We start from the raw sequence: 21,204 nt of genomic DNA, 5'->3' as shown, positions 1-21,204 counted from the left end.
CCAAATTCTGAAGAGTGGGTTGATAAGTTGGTCATTATTAATAAGGTTACTTTGTATACAGAATTCATTTTACATCTTCCCTTTTATGTGTATATAAAAGTGCAGATCTGGGGCTGGGAAAGTGGCCCCGTCAACAAAATCCTTCTGCTCAATCACGAGGACCTAAGTTTGGATGCCCAGAACACACATAAAAAGCCAGGCACAATGTGTACCCTTAATTCTAGCACTAGGGAAGTAGGGACAATTGGGTCCTTGGCACTCACCTACCAGTATGCCTTGCCCATTCAGTGAGCTCTAATTGTTTCAAAAATTAGGTATAGAAGAACCAAGGAATACCCTAGACATCAACTTCTGGCTTCTACATACACATATACTCACGTTCACATACATTTTCACCCACATGCACACATGAGCACATCCATGAACATATACATACATCTCTTTCTCTCTCTCTGTCTCTCTGTCTCTCTCTCTATCTCTCTCTCTCACACACACACACACACATTAAAAATGGTTAAAAAGCTAAGTCAGTTTTTACAAAATCAAGAAATGTAGTCAGGAACTGTGGGAATTCATTCACTCCCTTAATAAGTAGGATTTTCTTAGCACCTACAATATGCTCACTGTTCAAGCTTTTGGCACTGAGACAGACAGGCAGACAAGAGAGCATCTATCATGAAGCCAGTGATTGAAACGGGATCTCACAACTAGAAAAGGACTAACCAATGTGAAATAAAAGAAAAAGAATATGGCTCACTTATGTTTGGATTTTCAATCCCAGTGGCCTAAGGGAAAATGAAGAAGACACACAGGAACTCTGTATTCCAAGAGAAAATGCAGCAGTTGCAGCAAGTAGGCAAACCCCACTGTCTTTATTCCAGGATTCTTTTCCATGTGGAATCAGTTTGTTAACTAGCTCCCAAAACAGCTCTAGAGGCTCAGTGTTAGAGGACTCTGGGAACTTGAAACCCCACAAGCGTGCCATAAATTACAGATTCAAACTACAAAACTGGTTGAGGGGATTTAGCATCCCGAGACCAGCACCCCATAGACCTCAAACCCTGGACTAAGGAGTTCTGTTCTCACTCAAGCTTGAACACTTCACTAGGGCTGTTTCTTTGTCGCACCTGCTGTGCGGCCTGCATCCGAGAATGTAGCGAGGTGGTCGGGATAAATGACACAGAGACCGGTCAGTTGCTTTAAGAAAACTTTATGTTTCCCAAGTCAGCTTAGGAGGAGACCCCAGTCCGCTTAGCAGAGCTCTCAGGAGAAGTCTCTCTAAGGAAAAGGAGCTTCCCTTTTTAAGGACTTCTGCCATTCATCTACATACCATTCTTTCCTCCTGGCTGGTGGTTTAATCTCCGGCCCCAGAATCGGGGAGACACCACAGGGAAACAGGAAGAGGCATCTAGCCGTAGGGGGTGTGAAAGGCATGGTATTTCAGTGAGCAAGCCCTTATCTGAGCCCTATCAAGAGCTTTAAAGCACTGAATTGTTTTCAGTAAACATTAACAGATGCCTGCTCCCAGGCCGAAGGGGAAGTGGGTTTCTGCTCAAGGTCTGGTGTCCCCACAATTCACCCCTTTTTATTTTTTAAATGAGGCACTCCTGTCTTAGGTCAAGTAGGGTCACCCTCCCTGGCCCGTCTTTGGGGGACCTTGAACCCCTGACTTAGGTGGGAGTGGGTCTTCCCCACAGGTTGCCCGTCAAAAGAGCACCCCAACCTTAAAATAATTTGTAATAAGGCTTTATGGCTATCGGGATTGCCATGGGCTAAGGCACTTTGAACTCAGCATGAAGCCAGAATGCCTACTGCCACTGTTACCATTCCTAGGACCCCCACTGACATAGCGCCTCTCTGTCACCTGCCCATCCCCCGATCTGGGCCTTAGCATTCTACCACCATCCTTTCTTTGCTACAAGGGTGATTTATAGTTACAATTTGACACAGTGATAAAGTTTACAATCATTTTAAGATCTACTTAGGAAAGCATTAGAGAGTGCACTTGCACAGATACATTAGGTACAATCATTGATGTTACACATGTAGCATTATAAAAAATATGAACAAGAGGCTTGTTGCACTATTTACAGAGTACCAATTTGTTCCTGTGGTGATGTAGTCTGTAGATTTAATGTCAGTAGTATCAGCCGAACATGCAACCCGAGTCAAAGTCTTTTTGTCGCACCAGGACAAACCACATTTCTCCAGAAGAACACACTGATTCCAGAAACAGGAACTACCAAGTCTGATACTTCAAGTGACCATGTCCTGTTCAAATACTGAAAAGAGGCTTTTGCCACTCATTACAGTCCATACCAATGTCCAAATGTTTTAAATGGGTCCTTTTTCCCCCAAAGGGAAAAGCTGGCAAAATGAATTCTGTTGTTTTAAGGTGTATCAAAGGCTAGCTGCTAATCTTCCAGTTTTGTTGGCTTTGGGATGAAAACTCACGGGTCCAGGAGGTTGATGTAGCAAGCCTGATGAGACACTGGAAATCTCGAACTGACTGTTTTATTTCTTTCTCGGGCTGTAGATTTGATGACATCAAGGGTCAGGAACACCGACTTAGGAGATCTCAAACTGGCTTGAGCAGGCTCCCACGGTCTCAGGTCCAGTTTTTTCTGCTCCATGCATCTCACCAAATGTTGTGACAGCTACTGAAGCTTTATTCTTTTCCTGTAAGAAAACACAAACATGCCCTCGACCCCAAATTAGGGTCTACTCTACTGTCTAGTGTATGGATGTTTTTATTTGACCTGAGTAATAGTTATTTAACTTTTATTATGTCAGAATCTGTCTGAAGCAGATTCCTCACTGGCATTTATATTTTATAAATATTTAAATGAGGAGTGGATTATTTAATGAATCATGTGGAGACTGGGGACATTACTCCCTTTTATTTTTAAATTTTGTTTGAACTGTTGAAGTTGGACCATAACAGTAGAAGGATTTGTCTACCCTCCTTAGTCAACTATCTAGGTGAATTGGGATCACTATTTAAAGTATTAGTAGATGTCCTTTAAAAGGGACATAACCATTAAGTACCTTTGAGAATCATTTAAGGATTGTAAACTATACTATGTCCCAAATAGTCCTTTTTTTTTTCTAACCTGTAGCTCTCACTAGCTGACAAGGCCTCATTTGCATCTGAGCTGACAAGGCCTAATTTGCATCTACACAGACACCTTTGGGGGTGGGGGCCTGCCAAAGCGGCAGGACAGTTCCCTGAAAAAACCTCTCTTTCTCTCTCTCTCTCTCTCTCTCTCTCTCTCTCTCTCTCTCTCTCTCTCTCTCTCTCTCTCTCTCTCTCTCTCTCTGACTGGCTCTGAGGGCTTAACTTGAATTTTTTGTTAAAATATTAACCGACTGACTGGATGTTTCTTTTGGCTATATCTAAATCGATTTAGGTAGTTTTTAACTGTTTGAAGGGATTTAAGTATCCCTTTAATCATATCCAAGGCAATTAGAACAGTTGCTTTTGTCAACATTTACGCATTTACATTTCACACTTTATACATACTGACGTGGCCACGTCCATACACACAGACCATGCATACATATCTCTCCTTGCCTAGGTTATGATTAGTTTGTTGAACTGAAACTTCTTTAACAGAACAACTCCAGTCAATCTTTGAATTAAAACAAAAGGTTGAAAAAGTCCTGTATGTCCCTCGTCATTTCTTCATTAGAGAAGTTTTGAGCTACACTCAGGGGCTACAGCCATACCCACTCCTTGTAATTCTGTAGATGCAAAGTGGAAAGGCCAGGCTTTTGCCAAAAGTTTTTAGAGATGACTCACAAAATTCAATAACCTACCCTATATAAATGTAACCAAACATTTTTATTTTATATACCTTTGTCTTTTTCTTTACTGAATACTAATATCTCATTTATTAACTGTTACCAGTTTATTTAATTTACCCATCTTTAATCTATCTTTCCATTGAGGATGATCCTCCAATCTACCCTCCAACTGAGGGCAACTTCTTATCTTAGGTTCCCTTTCTTTTTTGACCTTTGTTAGGTGAGGGCCTAGACATTTAATCCAATCCAACTTTCAACTGAGGGTTTAATCATGGAGATATTAAATATTTTTAATAAAGCAGAGATTCCCCTTTTAGGAGGGGGAAACTCAGACTCTCGTGTTGGCAGCAGCCACTCCCAATGTATTTATTAGTGTTATAAAGGCGATGAATGGGGAGCTGCAGTGACTAACTGGCATCAAAACGGTGGGAGGGGTTTTCCTCACCAGTGCCCATACTTCCCTTACCTGAGTTTGGCAATGTTTGGATCATTTTTATCATGGCAAGCATTCCTAGTGTCGGCAGCAGAGTCGGGGTCAACATGCCTGATGCACCGTTCGGGGACCCAAATAGGCTTCTCACTTCCTGGAGGGAAAACACAAACAGCCCCTCGGACCCTAGCTAGTAGGGGAGTGGGTGGCTGCCATTTTCCTGTAATCAAATCCTTCCATCTGACCCATCCCAAAGACTGGGAGGGTTTGTTCCAACGTCTCTCCATAGCAGACAAATTATTACTGTCTATGGTCAAAAAATTTAAAATATAAAGTATGGTGGATAACTGAATATTGGGGGAGGTGACATATTCCCCCTTTTTTATTTTTTAAAAATACTGTTTGAGAGTGGCATGGGTACGCTCCACAATGGCCTGTCCGGTGGGGTTGTGAGGAATACCAAAAGAATGGACAATGTGATGTTCCCGGCAAAAGGCAGCAAAGCGATTGCTGGCATAGGCAGGGCCATTGTCTGTTTTTAGGGCATCAGGAACGCCCATGTAGGCAAAGGCCTGCAGGCAATGGGAAATAACATCTTTAATCTTCTCTCCTGAGTGGAGAGAGGCAAAAATCAGTTTAGAATACATATCCACCAAAACATGCATGTATTTTAATTTCCCTGCCTGTGGCAGGTGAGTTATATCCATTTGCCAAAGATGGTTGGCCCTGAGGCCCCGGGGATTTACCCCCTCATTGGGAGAATTATGATAAGGGGCACAGTCAGGGCACTGAGAGGTAATCTGTGTAGCCATGGATAGGGGGCACCCAGTATGAAATTTAATGGAGCGGGCATTTAGATGATATCGCTCATGGAGCTGGTAGGCAAGCTGCTCCTGAGTGTATAAGACCCTAGGGCGGGTCAAGGAGTCAGCAAATTGATTGCCCTGGGCAAGGGGTCCTGGAAGGTTAGTATGTGCACGAATAAATCCCACATAGGCAGGGTGGATGCGCTGCCAAATAAGATGTTGGAGCTGAACTAATAAGGCACGGATCTGAGAGGTTGGAAGAACATATGGAGAGGTTTCTAAAGGTCTGACAATGTTGGCAACATAGACACTATCAGTATATAAATTAAAGGGCTCCCCCTCAAACATTTGGAAGGCCATCAAACAGGCAAACAACTCTGCAGCTTGTGCTGACATTTTCCCTATGGGTACCCTCTTCTGCACCTGAGAAGAAACCACCACCGCGAAACCTTTTGGAGGAACCATCTGTAAAGACTGAGCGAGCTCCAAATAGGGGGCTCTCCTTTAAAACTTTGGGAAAAATCACAGGATGTTGTTTAAAAAAAGACATCAAGGGGCTATTGGGATAAAGGTTATCAAACTTGGCACCTGTAGATGTAATAAACAGGGTCCACCCATCATGGAAGGTCTGTAGATATTTCATCTTCTCTTTATCATAAGGAAGAATAATTTTATCAGGACTCTTTCCAAAGGTTTGGATGTTAAACTTGTGTGCCTTCCATAACAATTGTAAAATCAGATTATAGTAGGGGGCCACTACCTTCTTAGGGGAGGCTGACAAATGTATCCAATAAATGGGGCCAGTCTGCCAAAACACAGCAGTGGGCGAAAAGCTAGATGAAAGTACAACCAGAACAAGAGGCTGACCATAATCTATACGCCAAAGGTGGGCTTGTTCTATACTTTTTAACAACAATTGTAGGGCATTCCTGGCCTCTGGGGTAATCTGTCTAGGGGAAGTTGGAGCGGGATCCCCAGAAAGAATATCATAAAGGGGTTTAAGAGCTGCTGTTTCAATAGAAAGAGAAGGGCGAATCCACTGTACCCTTCCCAAAAATCTCTGCCAGTCATGAAGCGTTTTTAAATTTGAACAATCAATTTGGAGTCTTTGGGGCCCGAGGCCAGTTTGTTGAATTTGATGACCCAAGTAAGTATAAGGGGGTCTCTTTTGGATCTTTTCTGGAGCCAAAATAAATCCGCGGGCCTCCAGGAGCTCTTGTAGCTCTGCAAAGGCTATGTAACATTGCCTCTCCTCGGCTGCAGCCAAAAGAACATCATCCATGTAGTGGATGATGTAAAGATCAGGGAACTTACGCCTGAGGGGATCTAAACAGGCAGCTACATAAATCTGGCATATAGTTGGACTGTTAGCCATCCCTTGGGGAAGCACCACCCATTGGAAGCGAAGTGCAGGCTCCCTAAAGTTAATTGCAGGAAGGCTAAATGTAAACCGAGGACTATCTTGAGAATGTAGGGGAATGGAAAAGAAGCAATCTTTTAAATCAATGACAATCAAATGCCAGTCTTTAGGAATGGCCACAGGTGAGGGCAAGTCAGGCTGGAACACCCCCATAGGCTGCATGGTCGCATTTAGGGCCCTCAGGTCTTGTAGTAACCTCCACTTTCCTGATGGTTTTTTAATTACAAATATGGGGGTATTCCAGGGGGACGTGGAGGGGACCAGATGGCCCGCCTCCAATTGTTCTTGAACTAGCTGATGAGCCGCCTGGAGTTTTTTTGCTGGTAAGGGCCACTGTTTCACCCATATGGGATCATCTGATAGCCATGTGATAGGTATGGGGGCTGGTGGCGCAACAGTGACCCTCATTAAAAATGGTTAAAATCCTTCCTGTTTCCTGGGGCCTTGGTATTCAAAGGGGGGGATGTCACCGGGCAAGCCTCTCCCTGTTCTAGTTTATCTAGTCTCTTCCCCTGACTCCAGCCCATCCCTTGCTGGGGGGCCCCGCTTTTGGACTTGGGTGCCTGGGTGGTGAGGACCACTCCCATTTCTCGTAGGAGGTCTCGTCCCCAGAGGTTGATAGGGAGGCCAGACAAAACATATGGTTGAAAAAACCCTGTGTGGCCCTCAGAATCTTGTCACTTTAGTATTTTGAGGTTCTTTTGTGGCACAGCCTGTCCTATTCCCTGGAGGGTCACCTTCCCTTTCTGTTTGGCCCAAGCAGGGGGCCAGAATTTATCTGAGAGGACAGAAATGTCCGCGCCAGAATCTAAAACGCCTTTGAAGGACTTGTCTTCTATCTTTAATGTAAGCTGGGGGCAGTTCTCCATAGTGGCTACCCAAAATGCTGCTGGGCCGGTACTTCCAAAACCTTGGTTATCCCTTTTCTCTTTAATTTTTTGAGCCTCACAAGGAGCTGTAGGGAGGAGGAGTAACTGAGCAATCCGTTCTCCTGCTGGGATGGCAACAACCCCACTGTCCTGTCTTTTTTTAATTCGAGTCCTTTTTAGTGCCTTTTTAAGGGCGGAGACCTCAGCAAGTAACCGTTCCTTCTCAGACTCTGACAAGTCAGAGTCTGGGTCTGAGCTATTTTCATTTTCTAGGTCTGACAGAGTAGGATATACCCAATTCTGACTGAAGTCCCTCCTTTTGGGTCACGCCCCGAGATTCCTATTAACTCTTTTGTTGTTGCTAAGAGGCTCCTCCTCATCCTCACTAACAATGGAGCCTCTAGTTTCAGTCAGGGTTTCTCCAGATGATTCACTGTCACTCTCTGCCTCAGAACTCAGGGAGGCTTGAGTCTCAATCTCTTGTAACTCTGAAAAAGCCTCTTTTGTGGCCTGGACTACCTGGCAGTGGCTAGCCTTATCTGTCAAGAGTGCGCCCTTCACTAATCTCCATAAGGAGAATGTGAATGGGGGCAGGGACTCAGGTCCCTCTTTTCGTAAAAGTTGATGAAGATCACGGCGAACCTCCTCCCAATCTGGGATATTTAAGCCCCCCCCCGGTAATGAACCATGGACTGGCTCGTTCGATCGACTTTAGAAAGCCTTCTAAGGTTTTAGACTTTACTGTAGTCCCATGTCCTTCAAGTAACTTTTTAACTTGATACTGTAATTTAAGCTTCCCAGAACTATTCCCCATGGTTTCTTTTCTTTTTTTCCCCAATCTGTCCCTGGCCAGAAAAAAGAGACGAACCCACTCACTTACCTCGCTTTCACGATCTCGGTGGGATCCTCCAATTGTCGCACCTGCTGTGCGGCCTGCATCTGAGAATGTAGCGAGGTGGTCGGGATAAATGACACAGAGACCGGTCGGTTGCTTTAAGAAAACTTTATGTTTCCCAAGTCAGCTTAGGAGGAGACCCCAGTCCGCTTAGCAGAGCTCTCAGAAGAAGTCTCTCTAAGAAAAAGGAGCTTCCCTTTTTAAGGACTTCTGCCATTCATCTACATACCATTCTTTCCTCCTGGCTGGTGGTTTAATCTCCGGCCCCAGAATCGGGGAGACACCACAGGGAAACAGGAAGAGGCATCTAGCCGTAGGGGGTGTGAAAGGCATGGTATTTCAGTAAACAAGCCCTTATCTGAGCCCTATCAAGAGCTTTAAAACACTAAATTGCTTTCAGTAAACATTAACAGATGCCTGCTCCCAGGCCAAAGGGAAAGTGGGTTTCTACTCAAGGTCTGGTGTCCCCACATTTCTTCTAGAAAATAAAAGGATGATGGTATAGATGAGGGTTAGCTAGCTGCTGTGGCCACTCAAAATCTCAATCTCCTGGCACAAGAAAACGAACTCTGGTTCACATCACGGTCCAACCAAGGCTGATGAGGTGGATCTGTTCTCCCTCAGTAGTTAGGGTCTGCAGTTTCGTGGTCCCATCATCTTCTACAGCCCTGTCCTCCTCCACATTCAGTGATGAATGATGAAAGGAAACATGGAGAAGGGTGTTCTTTATAAGCCATGCCATGAGGAAGTTTCCATCCCTTCTGTCCATTTGTATGATTGAACCTGGTGTGGAAAGCTTAGGCTGTGGTCTGACTGTGTGTCCTGGGAGAAGAGGAAGTAGCTTGGAAACCTGGGAGAGATTTCACCACAGCCCTTATCCCAGAAGGTGTTTTGGAGGATGTAGTGAGATAACAGCTGTAAGAACTCAAACGAAACCCTGGATCAATAACTACTCTGGGGTGGCGAGGTCGAGGCCTGTGTCCTCCTCCTAGCTCATCCTCTGCAACAGAGCAGACCTCTTACCCGCCTCCGTGTTCTCCTCAGGAATAACTAAGAGAGAAGCTAGGAAGCTGCTCCAGTCCATTGCGGTCTCTGTGGGTACCCTAATCTAATTCATGTTGGATGCTCTCATGTGGATGAGAGGAGTGATCAAGGAGAGGCCATCTTTCGTGGCATACTCACAAATACTGCTGTTTCTTTGGGACTACCATTACCCAGCATGAAATCACTTGCCCTCAAGGCATTCCTTAACTGTATACCTTCCGTTCCCAGAGAAGCTGAGATTCAGGGAGACCTATCTAGCTCCACCCTCCCAGCTGCCAAGAAAGGATTTCCTCTTAGCCGTGTAAATCAGATCATTCCAACACCCTCTTGAAACCCTCCACCATGCTTCCCTCGATGTGGAAAACATCCACATGATTTGCACAGGATCAGTAGGCTTACTGGCCTCCCAGGATCAGCCTGTCTTCAATTTCATTTCTCCTCTGCCTAGTTCACTCATCCATCCTTCCATTCGCTCACTCATCCCACAGCTATGCCTACAGTCTCAGCCCTAGGCACTGGGGCATCGCATAATGTCCAGGACTTGGTGGGGGTTTGTATTCATGTATGACTGCTGTCTCGGATGCTGTCCTTGAGCATACCCTCAGCTATGTGGTTTGGTACTGGCGTTCTTCATACCCTCAGCTATGTGGTTTGGTACTGGCGTTCCTCTTCCGTCCTTCTCACAGAAGCCTGCATAGAACAGGCCTTGATCCCTTGGTTATGCTCTGTGTGCGCACTGCCAATCAGGAAACACTCCCTGGCTCCTCCATGTGCATTTATCATCCGTCTTCCTTTATTTACTTACTGCAGCCCAAACTCCCGTGATTTTGGTTCTCAGCCTCACTTTTGTAATCTCAACACCTATTAACATGGCAAAAAGTTAATCATCGACTATGGCTTGAACAAATGGTTTAATAAACGAAGGCTCTAACAAGCAGCAGCAGTTGGTGCATGGGGATGGCCTGCGGGCTGGGGGAAGGACGAGAACCTGTGTCCTCTCAGGAGCCTGTATTCATTTCTGTCCCCTCTGATCGTTATGCTGCAGGGAATGACACCACTCCACTGGGCAGCTTTCCATAATCGGCCTCAACACACCCAAATGCTGTTGAAGAAGGGGGCTGACCCCACCCTCGTGGACAAGGACTTTAAAACAGCTCTCCACTGGGCAGTCCAGGTGAGGAAGCAGGCTGTGAGCTTGTCTCAAATTGAAATGATGAGAAACTATGTAAACTGTTTCCTGAATAGGTCAACCAACGAAAGTGGGAACTACCACACACAGTCCTGATATTTATTTGAAATGTATGTGATAGAGCAAAGAGACGGACAGTCTCTTCTCCCTCTCTCTTTACACTCGATGCTTAACTATTGACTTACAGAAACCCTCAAAAGATCACTGGGCAATTCCCTTCAAATCCTTTGGGCCAGAGCTGCACTGACTTTCCTCCATCCCGGCCCTCCACAGCCACGCCACTGCAGATGCTCCTGAATTTTGTACAGAGCAGAGAAAACAATGCCTCCCACTGCCGCATGTCTGTGACTCCTGCATCACTGTCACAGGAGTTGAGCCGCATGTGTCACACAGCCAAAGACAGCAGAATAGGCCTGTGAATTCAAGAGAGTAAGGAAAAGGCAGACAGGCTGAGAGGAAAGAGTGAAGGCAGCTAACAGCTCTGAAGTCCATCCTCTCGCCAAGGGGATGGCAAATAACGTGTTGGTGGAGTTACCTATCCCCGCCTGCAAGGACAGCAGATGTGTGCCGCCTTCAGCAGTTGACTTTCTGTGCGGGTGCACAGATCCCCGCTGGTTCCAGCCAATGGCCAGCCAGGGTAGCTTTTCAGAACCGCTGCCAGCCTCATTGTGTGAGTCATCTCTGCTGCCCAACTATGGTTTCGCTCAGTGTTTTCATGTGGCAGAAGTAGCACCTGGGACTTTCAGGGCTCACAGATGTGCCTGAGGTAAAGAAAAAACAGAAGCGATTTGGAAACTGCTCTGTTTTTGTGTCTCTAAACTTGGCTTCGGTTACAGGGCACCGGGCCCAGCCCTGGGCTACATCGCTGAGAGAACCAGACCTGTTTTTGTCATCTCCACCTGCTGTACCACCCTCCTACATACTTCCATCTGCCCCGCCCCCTCCCTGCAGGCTCTGATGGGGGCGCTGAGAAACTGCCTCTGGCTAGTTAGGGACCACAGTAGCAGTGATGTGTTTCAGTACCCAAGCAGTGCCCTGTGCATTTTGGTTCTGAGCTTAGGTGAAAATGGTATCTGCAGTAAGCATTTCCTACCAATACCCTTGCACTCCGATTCCTGCTTCTGGGCTGTGTGTCCTCTGGATGCCCCCACCCCAGTAATTCTGATGGACGTGCATCACGTGCTCCCTCTTCCTCCACCCCAGGCACAGTTTAACCCCTTTTAAATTAGCCCTTGCAGTGGAAGAAGTCCCCAGCTGGCCTCACCCCAAATGGAGATTCCTGAACTCCACCCCAGACCTTCTGAGTCTGGCCCTTTGGACGTGAAACCTCTGATCCTATCCTCTAGGTGGCAGTTTGGCTAAGGCAGAGCAACAACACACTCAGAATTTCCATGACAGCCTTGGGTTTGATCTAAGGAGAGCCACATACATCTGTGCAGCCTAACTCCAAATGTATCGGGAGACATGACAGCTATAGCATGAGATGGAACTGGAAGACACAAGCCACTTTGTGTCCTCTGACTTTCACAGAGACTTGATTGATGAACCGACTGTTCTATTCTCTAAAACTTAGAGTCTAATGACCGTGCTGTCAAGGATGTTGCTCCCAGCCTGCCATACTTATGAGATTCATCTAAAGAGCTTTAAGTTCTGTGGATACTTAGGCCCAACTCAGATTCAGTTGTTCTAAAGTGGAACCTAGGCACGGATATTTTTAAAACTCCTTCCTTCTCCCAAAAAATTAAAATGGGGTGCCAGGATTAAGAGCTGCTGTCATAGACAAACTCATGTTAATGGATACCAATATCTTATCTACTTTTGCATTCAAGTTTTGCGTTTTCACCACAGTTGTACACATGAAATGCCTCATGTGTTTGCTCCACCATGACTCAATAAACTGTCTGCAGCGTCTACTGTGTATCTGGCTCTGGCACGGAATGAAAAATGAAAAACAAAAGTAAAGTGAAAAACCCTGCAGTGCTAGCCAGTATTCCATGTGTGGGTGGGGTGAGCTTCATTCATTTTCCCGAGGCAAGAGCCCACAGCTTCCCTCAGTCACTCAATGACAGCTGCTAACTGTATCAGCACGTAAAGAGCCAGGCTCTGGAGGACCTGTGTTCCCTCTCCCTTCCACGTGGTCAGTGTTGGTAGTCGCAGCCCCAGGCCGTGTGCTCTGCCCTTTACACTGAAAGCGTGAGGAGTAGCCCGAAATCACGGCCTCGCTGGTCTTCTGTTGTTGCTCCTCATTGTGCAGGTCCAGCACGGCACTCTCTTTAAAGTGTTTCCGCAAGAATGAGTCTACTTCCCATTGTCATTTATTCCTTTGCTCAGCTTCCTGCTTTTCTCTTGCACTGTACAATGAGATCACATTTAAAGATACAATGCTTGGAAATAATTAAGCCTTTGTATTTGACCCAAACAACTAAAGCAGTAAAGACGTGAAACATCGGGCCCAGAAACCAACTTATGCTCCTATTTTATAGGTCCCTTATTAGCTAGGCATAAACTACAATGGCCATTGCCCTCTTTCCTATTTTCATATCTGTCTAGAAGATACCACTGTGTGGCTGTAGCTGGGCTAACAAAACTCGTTACTTGCTGTCTGTGATAATCTCATTAAGTGTCATTCCAGACCTGCAGGGTCTCATACTCTCACCTCCCTGGGATGACACCAGCTTATCAGGTATCTCTGCCTCATCTCCCCCTACAGCCAAGCATGGAATGACACCCCCTGATGTGATTACCTCTTAAATGGCCCCACTGGTCAGTACTATTACACTGGCAGAGGAGGGCAGGGGGGATGGTTCCGTTGGCAATGTGATGACTGTGCAAGCCTGAGGACCTGAGTTAGAATCCCTGACTCCCACATAAAAAGCCAGGCATGATGATACACACCTGTAATCCCAGTGCTGGGGAGGCAGAGACAGGAGGACACCTGGAGCTCACCTGCCAGCTAACTAGTCTTGCTGAGTCAGTGAGCTCCGTGTTCAACGACAGACCATGTCTCATAAAACAAGGTGGAGAGTGACAGGGAAAGACACTCAGCAGGAACCTCTGAGCCCCATATATTCGCACACATGTGGGTGTGCACCAGTACACAGATAAGGCATACACTATCCTTCCTCTATCTATCTATCTATCTATCTATCTATCTATCTATCTATCTATCTATCACTCTATCTCCCTCCCTCCCTCCTTCTCTCTCACACATCCAAACACAAACAAAGGACATTATATTGGAAATTAAATTTCAGAATAAGTTTTATCAGAGACAAACCACATCCAAAACAATAGTTTCTAACTTCAAATTCTATTTGTTCATTGCCAATCTATAGAAAAACAATTTTGACTTTTGTAAAATATGTCTCTTCTATTCTGAAAACTTGCTACAATTGTATCTTAGTTTCAGGGCTTTGAGTTTCGTCTCTCTTTTCAAATAGACAACCACGTTAGATGCAAAAAGTCGTTGCTGCTCTGTCTTCACGGTCATCCTACTTTCCTTTCGTTCTCCTGTCGTATTGTAATAGTTAGGACTCTGGCCTGCAGAAGACTAACTGAGGACAGTTACGATTCTAATAGCTCAGAGGTATTGCGTGCTTTCTTTCCTCCCGCTGGGTAGCCTGGAGCCCATTCCTGGATGCTTACTCTGTGGACTCACTATCTCCATTCCTGTCTGATTTGTCTGGCTGCAACACATCATAAAACCCTCAAGGCTTTCAGGGGACGTGACCAAAGTACAGACACTAACTCGGTGGCCTGGTTTGTACACTCACTGGCACATGATGAGTGATGTTTGTGTCCCCTCATGCAGGGTAGAAAGAATAACAGACTCCCCTGGAAAAGGAAGGTATCACACAACTATTTTGCATTAGTAATTATGCTTGTTACTATGACAAAGGCAACCAAAGGATAGAAGAGTTACTTTTGGCTTGGAATCTGAGGTGATGCTGTGCGCAGTGGAGGGGAGCATAGTGACAGGAGGCACCTGGTCCCGTGGCATCCACAGCCAGGAAGCAGAGAGGTGGATGCCGGGCCTCAGCTCCCTTTCTCCTCTATAAACAGTCTGGGTTCTCACATTCAGGGGAAGTCTACCATCCTCCTAAACTTCTGTGGAAGCTTCCTCACAGACAGACATACCCAGGGGTGTGTTTCCATGATGATTTGATGATTCTAGTCCATTCAAGTTGATAATGAAGAGTAAACATTATAGTTCCCCAGACATATGCTGATAACCACAGCCTCCCAATGACCCTCTTTCAGAGGACACAGTCTTAGTTACTGTCCTATTGCTGTGGTGAAACACCATGGCCAAGGCAGTTCTTATAAAGGAACCATTTACCTGGGGGCTTGCTTTCAGCTTCAGAGAGTCCATGATCATCATGGAGAGGTGCATGACAGCCGGTAGGCAGACATGGTGCTGGAGCTGCTGAAAGATTACTTCCTAATGGGGGGAGAGGGGACAGAGAGAGAGAGAGAGAGAGAGAGAGAGAGAGAGAGAGAGAGAGAGAGAGAAAGAAAACAAGACTGAACCTGGCTTGGGTCTTTCAAACCTCAAAGCTTACTCCAAGGGACATACCTACTTCAGCAAGTCCTCATCTTCTTATCTTTCCAAAGCATTTCCACCAGCTGGGGACCAGACATTCAAATGTGTGAGCCTATACGGGCCATCCTCATTCAAACCACTACAGGCACCTAAAATAAAAGGGGTCCACAGTCAGGATATTAGAACCTTCTGTTTTTTACATATATCAACATTATTGTCTATCAATTCCGCTTTCTCTTTGGCAAGCCTTCTTCTGAGTCAAGCTCCTCTCCAGTGCCCTCTGCTCATGAGGGATATAGAGAAAAAACTAGAACACAGCAGTTCTTAGAGGCCATGAAGGCAACATGACGGTGGTTACCCACCAGCAAAAGCAGAGAGAATAAATACAACAAAATAATCTGTGACACGGATCTAGCTTCCTAGCGCAGAATCCAAGAGCTCAAGAACAGGCTGTGTGTGATCTTGTTACTCCCCCTGGTGTAATAGCTTTCCCACTGGATGTGGGCTTGGTCTCTGTTCCTCCTATATCCCTATGTGGGCATCCCTACTTGTGTTCTTACTTCTTCTTGACCTCAGTGACCTCCCTGGCCCCCACTTTCTGCACCTCCCTTTGGCTGACAGCAGCCAGAGTGCTAGCAGGGAGTGCAGTGTGTCACCAAGAGATTATAAATCAGTGTGCCTGGGGTGCCTTCCTAGGAGAGGCTTTCTAAATGCCTACTAATTAACTCAGTCCTCAGCTGGCAAGGCTCCTTATGACTACTTATGTGACAGGTCCGAACAGCAGATTTCGCTTCAGCTTCCTCAGTGTGAACATGCAGGGTCTTTTTCTCAAAGATCCAAGCCTACAAACTCTACAGAGTCAATTCTGACTCAGCTTGTTCCTAGCTGTGACCCAGAGCAAATTCCTTAGTCCTTCTGGCCTCGGTTCTCTGACCTCTTGACCAGCCTCCAGGGATTGTTGTCAGGAATGGTTAAGGAAGGAACTAAGAAGCAAGCATTCTCTCCATGCACGTAGCTACCATCATTATTTGTGAGGAATGCTCACAAAGAAAAGGAAAATACAAGTGATAATGTTACATGTGCGATCTAGGAGTAGGCAAAGGAATTCCTGGAAACCCACGGCAACTAAAGGCAGGTTGGAAGAAGTGGAAAGTGCCTCCCCTCATTCAGAGCGGTGGCCTACAGCACCCCAGCCTCCAAGACACACGGGACAAGTTGGTCAGATCTCAAAAGAGTCCCACACAGGTGTCCTAGGCTACAGCCACTGCCTAGTGACTCCTCCCCAGGCTAGAAGAAGCAGAGAGGTGATGTGTGTCCTTTTGTTTTTTTCCATCTGTCCTTAATGCTCCATCTTCTACAAAGAGGGGAAACTGAACAGAGGTGTTTTGCCCTTTGAATCACCTTGGCAACCCGAATGCCTTTTCTCTTCCAGGAAACCGTACACAAAACAAACCCAGGGAGCTGGCACTCTTCTCTGTCTCCCTTCCCCAGCAGCTGGTAATTTCCAGGAAAAATGACTGTTGACTGCTTTCAACTGTATTCCAGACCCCTTCAAAATGCACTGAGCGGCATGCGAACGACTCTAGAAAAAAGCTGGAAAAGCCCTGATCTATGTGTTCAGTGCAGCAGGCTTCTTGGGACAGGCAGGCACAGCACACAAAGAGTTGGTCGAGTTATGTCCTACTCATGCAGAGCAAAGGTGAGACAGAAAGAGGAAGGGATGAAAGAGAGCATGAGAGAAAGAGAAGGCTCCACTTCCCAGCTGTGTGACCAAGACCCAGGAGGGAGCCTCTGTCTGAGACCCCGGAATACAATATTCTGTGGTCAGCACCTCAAATTTCTCTTTGCTTTATAAGTGAAGTCTGATGAGGCAATGGAGCCTTCACACACACAATTCTAACCACCAAACGCCTGTGTCAGGTGCCCAACTCCCGCCCAGCCTCTGGCACTGTCCTCTGCATGTGCCCTGCTGCAGGATGGATCCTGGGCACCTGGGAGGATCTAGAGGTGTGGTAGGGATCTCGAACACAAGCAGCTACTGAAAATCACCATGCCAGACTGAGGAGCAAGGCTTTTGTCTGCAGCCTTGTGTCGTTGTTCAGCCCTCCTCCTCATTGTGTTATTATTTAATTTAAGTGTACAAGTGTCCTCCTGGCCACCTTGTCCAGTGAAATGAGGAAGTCAAATGAGCAGATCTACTGAGCGAGCAATTTGTTATCTAGGTGATCCATCTGTCAGGGTAGTCCTGACATCCTGACATCAGTTTGTCACCAAGTCCATCATCAGTTCACTAGTGCGGAGGACACTAACCCCAGCTGGAAACAAAACTCCTGGCAGAAAACTGAGATAAATGGAAAAGTGTTGAAGGAATTAAATACACGTTAGCCATTGTTTGGGATTACATTTCTGTACTGGCCCTCAACAGAGCAGACTAAAAGTCACAAGGGAATCACCACACTTAACTCCATCTCACTAATGCCAAGCTAAGTTGTTATCTGAACTTCTGAGGAGAGAGAGAGAGAGAGAGAGAGAGAGAGAGAGAGAGAGAGAGAGAGAGAGAGAGAGAGAGAGAGAGAGATCATAGCACAATTGTCCACAGATCAAACCACATGATTGTGAAGGTCACTCCTTTTTAACTTTTTACCCTTCCACTGTTAACTTACTTAAAACGTTGTGAGGAGTTTGTTTGTTTGCAAAAAAAAATTTGGGATAATTTATGTAGTTCTAGAATGTGAACTTATGACGAAGTGGTCATGCTGGAAAGCCAAAGAGCTGGACACGCCTGCGAGTAACCGGCACACTGACCTAACTAAGCAGCTGGGTCTCTCGGTCCTCATCTTCTACACGACTCTGTTTTTCTTCTTCGTTTCTTCTTTTCTCCTTTAGCCATCCTGTCTTTTAAAGCACCCCCTGCACCACCCACAGATAGGAACACACACAGGGCTGCTCATGATGGGATCTCTCTGATTCTTTTTCCAGAGTGGAAATAGAATTCTGTGCTCCATCATTCTGAGTCATCATCAGGGCCCGTCCATTATCAACTATGACGATGAGAGTGGAAAAACGTGTGTCCACATCGCAGCGGCTTCGGGTTTCGGCGACATCATTAGCGATCTGGCGAAAGTCCCTGAGTGTAACCTGCAGGCCCTGGATGTGGATGACAGGTATCCATGGCAACTCAGAAAGCGATGGGAACTCCCGGTCATCTTCCCCCAATGTGAATCTTAAAATAAAGACGCTGAAGGCGCCATCCTTTCTGACTATATCCTTACTGCTGGGAATAGGTGTGTTTGTGACAACAAGCTTTGGTCTGTTTTAGTAAGAGAAGGAAAAATCATTGTTGTGAACAGAAGTCGTGACTACAGTATGGTCAGATTTTCCACTTTTGGCTGCATATCTGCAGTGTTCTCAGAAGGCTTTGAATTCTTAGCGAAGTTTGTATTTCCTCCTTCACTCCTGAGTTATATCCTAACGCCCACAATTTCTTATCCAGAGTGTGAGGTAAGAGGAAGAGAGGATTTTTTTTCCGTCATTGATGTCATTGATGATATATTCACGGGAAAAGGAAGCTGGGTCCAGAAAGGGAAAATGATTTGTCTCAGGAGTTTTTAGTAACCGACTGAAGGACTGCACCTGTGTCTTGCAAATGTAGCACTCATAACCTACGATGATGTGCTTACCTTTGTTTAGTTTAGGCACTGAGTCTGAGGAAATGCAAGAAAAAAATACAGCAATAAGCAAAACTATTGAAAGTCAGTGTAAGAATTACAAACTATCTGAGTATGTATTCACCATTTTCTGTTAAAATGAGAACTGAGAGTATGATAATCTTAGAAGTCCCATAGGAGAACCCCCCTCCCCCGTATCTAAAGTTCTTTTAGCATGTGTGTGGGGGGAGGGGGTCGTGTTCCACATAGGTCTCAGCGGCTGGAAGTGGTTAATCCGATGATTTTAATTAAAATTTAAGGCTACTTTTTCCTAAGAGCTGGTGATGATCCTGAGAAGGTAAGAAAGGGGATGTTAGTCACAGGAGGCGAGAAGTAAAAGATCCTAAATAAAGAGAAACGAACACATTGTAGCACTGAGAGGAAAGGAAGTTTGCCTACTTCAAAAAGATGCTAGAAACAGCTCCCCATTTAGCAGAACCACGGTTTAACAAAGAAAAGAGAAGAGAATCAATACAGATTAGGTCGGATGAGAAGACAAGTGCAGTTTCTAGGATGACCCCTGCCCCACCCCCACACACCAAACCACTGGTGGCCATTCCATGCCTCCATCTTGTATTCTCAGGTTGAACACGAAAGGCTGTCCTTCCTGTGAAACTACGAGTTTCTGTTAAAATCTGTCAAAATCATCAGATGCTTAGAGACACCTCTGCAACTTTTGTTCTCCTTTTTCTTTTCTTCTCCTTTTCTAGTGAAAGATTTCCCCAAAGATTTTGTGGTCAGAAAAGGAAAATAAAATTGGGATGAGAGGTGTGCAGGTGGGGGGAGGAATTTGGAGAACTAGGGTGCCTATTGTTAGCAGACATCAGAAAGCAGGCAAGGTGGTACACCCTGGAACCATAGCCCCCAGAAGGCCGAGGCAGGAGGTTCACAAGTTAGAGGCCAACATGGGCTACAGCGTCCTCCTCCCCTCCACTCCCCACCCCCACCTTTTTAATGGTCAGGAGGAGGGCTCAGGAGCTAAAGGCACTCGTCACCAAGTCAGATAAAATGAGTTCTGTCCTATATATGTAATGGAAGGAAGGAACTGCCTCCCACAGAGTTATTCTCTGGTCTCCATACAAGTGACATTGTATGCAAGCGTGCAGAGACGCATCCACATACAAGAAATAAACACAGAAGAAAAAAACTAAGTCACATGATACAAATATTGTGGTACTCACGTACGGTTAATGCCAAATCACAAATAATGCAGAAGCAACCTCTATGTTTTAATTTCATCAGTCTAGGAGGTCATAATTCACCTTAATAAACAACTCATTTCTCTTCAGGGAGCACAGTCTTTTATTAGATTCTCCTCCCTGCTTATTTCTGGAAATTCTCCAGAGATGTGTACAGGCTTCACAAATCAACCCTTAGGTAGTGACAGCTGGAGCAGCCCTGCACCTTCCATCCATCACGCCTCACCGCCCAAGGACGCCCATATCACCCAGTGCCGGTCTCTGATCAGTTACCTTAAATCATAAATCACAGGGCCTGACCTTCCACTTCTCATTGTGATGGCTGAGGCCAGCTTGCAGGATCATCCTGCAGCCTTGAGATAGGAAAGAAACTGTAGCTCAGACAACATAGCATTTGTGTCACAAATTTGGGAAAGAGGCACTCGGTATGTAAATCAAAGGTTGTCAATGTGTTTCCATGTTCTCTGTACCCCTCCCATGGCCAGAGGAATTAAAACAGTTGGTCTTAGCAAGTGTAAGGCAGGATTTATTTCACAAACCTTCAAAGTGAATTGTTACATGTTGGTAAGCCTCCATCGACTGAATTTATTGGCAATGTTTCCTCTAAATGGACAGAATAATCTGCTGTAACATCATCTTGTAAAGTATTGTCTACAAAACTCTCTTATGTAAATGAAACAAATCCTATATGTAACATCCTGACACAGTGTCCTAGATCACTGCACATTCAGACACACAGTGGGATAGGTCAATGCAGATTCAGATACACAGTGTGCTAGATCACTGCAGATTCAGACACACAGTGTGGTAGGTCACTGCACATTCAGATACACAGTGGGATAGGTCACTGCACATTCAGACACACAGTGTGATAGGTCACTGCAGATTCAGACACACAGTGTGATAGGTCACTGCACATTCAGACACACAGTGTGGTAGGTCACTGCAGATTCAGACACACAGTGTGATAGGTCACTGCAGATTCAGACACACAGTGTGGTAGGTCACTGCAGATTCAGACACACAGTGTGGTAGGTCACTGCACAACCAGATAGATCACTGTATTGATGATACATTGTCATCTAAAGTGTCATAATGTGTAGAATGGTGTTAACAGAGAACACAATCTGAGTGTGAGGACCAAAGGGCCACACTATGTACCTAGACACTCTCTTATATATTTGGTTGTGAGCCTAGACTTTACTGGCTGAGCCATCTCTCCAGCCCGTACCTAGACACTCACTATGTGCTTGGATCCAAGACCTTTCTCTGTCACCTCCAGGCACTCCCATGAC

General features: G+C 45.7%; 1 protein-coding gene across 1 annotated transcript in view; it reads left to right on the top strand.

Moving 5' to 3' along the window:
* Ankrd55 (ankyrin repeat domain 55) overlaps positions 1-21,204 on the top strand; it is a 99,777-nt gene that overhangs the window by 53,694 nt on the left and 24,879 nt on the right. The window contains exons 7-8 of the mRNA XM_013125432.3: positions 10,317-10,445; positions 17,983-18,167. Of these exons, the coding sequence (XP_012980886.1) occupies positions 10,317-10,445; positions 17,983-18,167 (314 nt within the window). The remainder of the gene's footprint in view (positions 1-10,316; positions 10,446-17,982; positions 18,168-21,204) is intronic.

Source organism: Mesocricetus auratus, unplaced genomic scaffold, assembly GCF_017639785.1.
Source record: "Mesocricetus auratus isolate SY011 unplaced genomic scaffold, BCM_Maur_2.0 Super-Scaffold_100020, whole genome shotgun sequence".
Classification (NCBI taxonomy): domain Eukaryota; kingdom Metazoa; phylum Chordata; class Mammalia; order Rodentia; family Cricetidae; genus Mesocricetus; species Mesocricetus auratus.
This window is presented reverse-complemented; position numbering and strand designations above follow the sequence as displayed.